Below are 4,739 nucleotides of genomic sequence, written 5' to 3' on the forward strand. Positions count from 1 at the left end.
TCAGTCAAGTTGTCATTTAAAATCCGAACATCATTGGTAATGTTATTGTTTTAGTGATTATGCAAACAAAAATTCATTTTATTTGTTGTTTGTTGATTTTTAAATATAAAACTTGGTGAAGTGATTTATGTGTCTGTACTTTTTTAACATCTCTAGCACATGTTAACAATACCGTGATAATACCGATAACCGTGATAATTTTGGTCACTATAATCGTGATAAGAAATTTTCATACCGTTACATCCCTAGTCCGAACAAACCCCTGTGTCTTCCTCCACAGCTATTGCCTGCGTCTCTAGCTCTCCTCAGCAAAACAGAAAGGCAGGTACTGTACTCGCTGTTAGCTGCGCCATGGCATCGCATGACCATGTGCTGGCCCCTGGAGGTGGCAGGCTGCTGTGCTCCTGACTGGCAGCTACTCTGCCGTGCTCAGACCGCCTGCTCTCAGTTTTAGCCATAAACCATCATTAACATCTGGTTTGGTCCATCTCACAGACGCTAGTGCTACGGAACAGAGAGTTTTTGCCCAGTTCCTCTGTTATTGTGCCAAACAGGCCTCAAATCAAGCTAAGCTGCTGTAATCACGCATGGTGCATTTCAGCATTTCAGCATTTCAATATGCTGAGTAATATCAGATGTACTTGCATTTTGATCCTCAAGCATTTCCTGCCATCGGAAACATGAAATTGCCATCGATGAGTCTCATTCATTGTGTGGAAGGCAAATGAATGATTTCTTTTAGGTTTGTTTCCAGGATGCTGTCATTATTTAGTCATAATCCGTCACAATATATCATTGTTTACAGGTTAAAGTTTTCTAACATTTATATTTGAATATGTTATATATATTACAGCATGTATATTTTGATGCTAAGGATTTATTTATGTATTTTTAATATATTTTCCTCGCACTCGTTTTAGATTTGTTGTGCATTCTTTGTTGTTTATGATGAGTCTTAGTCTTGGTCAGCTGATTGATTTTCTGCAGCATGATTGGCCAGTAGGTCATGAATATTTTAATATGTCATAATGTATCTCTTTACAGCCATGTGCAAGCAATCACAAAATGTGTTGACGTATAAAAGTTAGACTACATTAGGCTCATGTGATGCACAGTAAAACAACTCTTCTGGTAAAGGCTAATGCAACATTTATCAGGTTTACTGAATAATCACGTCAGTGGTGAACATCCAGTGGTTTAGCGGAAAATGCTAATGCAGATGTTTTTATTTATTGCTTATGTTATTCATAGGTTGTTGGTTCTAAAACTGTGCTTGTTCCACAGCCGACACGCTCGTCGTCCGAGAGTATATGTTCCAGACCTGGTTCAAGCATACCTAGCTCACCGGGTCACACCATATATGTAAGTGTATCGCTTCAGCATAGTGTAAATATATTTCCACAAAAATATTAAGCAGCAGAACTGTTTTCACCATTGATAAAGATTAGAAATGATTCTTGCTCAGCAAATCGGCATATTAGAATGATTTCTGAAAGATCATATGACACTGAAGACTGGAGTAATGATGCTGAAAATTCAGCTTTGGATCACAGAAATAAATTACATTTCACCGAATATTCAAATAGAAAACAGTTATTTTAAATTGTAATAATATTTCACAATATTACCGTTTTTTTGATCAAATAAAAGCACTCTTGGTGACTTCTTTCAAAAAAACATTGGTTACACTTTATTTTAAGGTGTCCTTGTTACAATGTAATTATACATTTAAGTACTGAGTAATATTAATTAACTACATGTACTTTACTTACTCTGGTAAGGGTTAGGATTAGGGTTTGGCTTAGGGTTACTTGCATGCAATTATGCATAATTAATTGTTATTGTAATAGTAAGTACATGTAACGTGTAACAAGGACACCTTAAAATAAAGTGTTACCAAAACATTTTAACAAATCAAACTTGTAGACGGTAGCGTAAGTGCTTATAACTATCATACATTTTATTGAACTTTACAGTGTTATAAATTGGCTTAGCCGAGACCTCTTGTAGCTTTCTGGCTGTTAAACTTATAGAAGTCCTCTGTCTGATAGATGGCTCTCTTTCCTGTTACTGTGAATCCTGACAGCAGTGTTACAATATAAATGTTAACTTATTAAAGCAATCACTGTAACGTAAGTGGCTTTTTGATTTATTATTATTTAAAGGGGTCATATGACATTGCTAAAAAAGAACATTATTTTGTGTATTTGGTGTAATGAAATGTGTTTATGTGGTTTAAGGTTAAAAAAACACATTATTTTCCACATACTGTACATTATTGTTTCTCCTCTATGCCCCGTCTTTCTGAAACGCGTTGATTTTTACAAAGCTCATCGGTCTGAAAAGCGAGGTGGGCTGTGATTGGCCAGCTATCCAGTGCGTTGTGATTGGCCGAATACCTTAAGCGTGTGACGGAAATGTTACGTCCCTTAACATACTGTGATGCCGTGTCCCGGCACGATGAGACAAAACCAATAAAACCCATTATAAACGAGGCATTTGTTGCATCCATTGGGGACATAATTACTGATTATAATGACTTATACTGTCATCTTAAGCGTTACGTTGCAATGTGCCACGTAAACATAAAACCACGTCTGCATTTGTGATCGGAGAAACAACAAGCGCTACTCTACACTGCTCAAAACTCGCATTTGAATCATCAGTGGAAAATCCTTTAAATATGAAAACGTACTTACAGTCTGTGACTGAGTCAGCATTATTTGTCAGAACACCGGCATTGTAGGCTACTCTCCCAGGAAACAGTCCTTGTCCTCCGTAAAATACCGTTGTTCACATCTGAATATTTGGTTTGAGCTGTTCTGGAACAGTGTTGTAAATACAACGTAACCACTGATTTCTAGTTGTGTCATCTTTTGGAAGACCAAACAAAGTAGTCTCGCTTTCACAACAAAACATACAGCGACTCTCCACGACATGACGGTGGCGGCAGCAGCAATACAACAGCGAGAATAAAAGTTACGCCTTCTTTCTTTGCGTGAACATTTGGACGGTGTTATGCAAATCTTCCCACACAGTGACGTAGACATGTGGGGGCGTGTTTAAACGAGGCGTTTTTGGAGGGCGGGGACGAGTCTCAACTTTTATAAAGAATATCTCTTTGGGTTTGAGACTTTAGTCTTTGCAACTTTAGGGATCTTATCTATTCACGAACAGCTTGTAACACTCCAAAGAGAAAGGAAAACTTGAAATCGCATTATATGACCCCTTTAAATGCTCATGCTCAGCCCCTTACATTGATCTGGAAGAGGCTTTTTATATAACTTTATATTTTCACTGCTGTCATGTAGAAACGCAGATTTCTGTGTGACTCCGTGTGTGTTTGTGTCCCCTAGGCAAAAGTAGACAATGAGATCCTTGATTACAGGGATTTAGCAGCCATTCCCAGGGTCAAAGCCATTTATGACATTGAGCGTCCAGATCTAATCAACTATGAGCCACTTTACACCACCTCACTGGATGAGTCAGAGGAGAGAGAGAGTGTGGGAGAGGTAAAAATAAGTCAAACCGAAGCTCTGTTCCAAGCCCTAGTGACCTCTCTATCTAGACAGCTTTATAGGTCACGCGCTTCTGATGTGAAGACTGGTTCAGTAGGGAGCAAAATTATGCCACATTCTAGGCAAATTCTACAGCAGCATTGCATATATGCACTTAAATTTGATTCATCAGATGAAATTATTATATGATATTATAGGATGCTGCTTTAGAAGGCACTTAAACAGGAATGCCGCAAACTAGGGTTTGAAACAGAGCTCTTGAGTTCAGTATGGTATTGAACACAGACTTAATACATTTTTTTCTGCTTATATAAAAGTGATATTTATTCCCTTACAGTAGTACTTTATTTCACGTTCACCTGGCAACACCTTTCTTTTGACAGCTGCAGAGCTCCAGGAGAGAGTGTTCGCCTATGCCAGAAGACAGAGTAAGTTGACCTTTCACATGACCTTTCACATGTCTGCTGATAGGCTGTTCCACTCAATCTTTCTCATATTATTGGTGCTGTCCTAGATCCCACATTCGATGTGGAGTAGCAGTCTTGAAGTAGTCCAGGAGATTGTATTGTGTCCAATTTCTGATTTTATGATTCAGATGGATGCTCAAGAGTGCTCTTTTGTAGCTGCTAAGGCCACACAAATTATCTGCAGGGCATCCAGATATTTTTCTTTACTTTTTAAACTTAAGTCCTATAATTTTCACTGATGACTCTCATTAGATTATTTTTTAAAGTAAAACAATAATGCTTTTGTGTTTCATTATTGTAATGCAGTGGTTTTTAATAAATAAATAATCATAAACGCATATAATGCTACCATGATAAATACTTTATTTTTTAAAAAGCTGTCTTTTTTGAGGCAGTGTACTTATTTTTTGGCAACACACTTATTGTTTTATAATAAAAATGAATGCATTTGCATGCAACGGTGCATTACATTTGTAAAAAGTGGCAGTAGAAATATTTATAATGTTACAAAAGATTTCTGTTTCAAATAAATGCTGTTCTTTTGAACTTTCTATTCATCAAAGAATTCTGAAAAAAAGTATCAGCATTTCCACAAAACTATTGTGCAGCACTGCTTTCAATATGATAATAATGTATTTAATTTCCATGAATATATAGACCAAAATGCAAAAAAAAAGAAATAAAAAAAGCTAAATATGATTTCTCATTTCTCAAAGTATAATTTCTCAGATTTGATTTTGGGTTCACCGCCATA

General features: G+C 36.8%; 1 protein-coding gene across 1 annotated transcript in view; it reads left to right on the top strand.

The window, feature by feature from the left end:
• LOC107568114 (actin-binding LIM protein 1-like) overlaps nucleotides 1-4,739 on the top strand; it is a 40,345-nt gene that overhangs the window by 20,055 nt on the left and 15,551 nt on the right. The window contains exons 10-11 of the mRNA XM_016253961.1: nucleotides 3,357-3,512; nucleotides 3,902-3,946. Coding sequence (XP_016109447.1) covers nucleotides 3,357-3,512; nucleotides 3,902-3,946 — 201 coding nt within the window. The remainder of the gene's footprint in view (nucleotides 1-3,356; nucleotides 3,513-3,901; nucleotides 3,947-4,739) is intronic.

The sequence above is a fragment of the Sinocyclocheilus grahami genome, unplaced genomic scaffold (assembly GCF_001515645.1).
Source record: "Sinocyclocheilus grahami isolate Dianchi unplaced genomic scaffold, SAMN03320097.WGS_v1.1 scaffold1215.1, whole genome shotgun sequence".
Taxonomy (NCBI): Eukaryota; Metazoa; Chordata; class Actinopteri; order Cypriniformes; family Cyprinidae; genus Sinocyclocheilus; species Sinocyclocheilus grahami.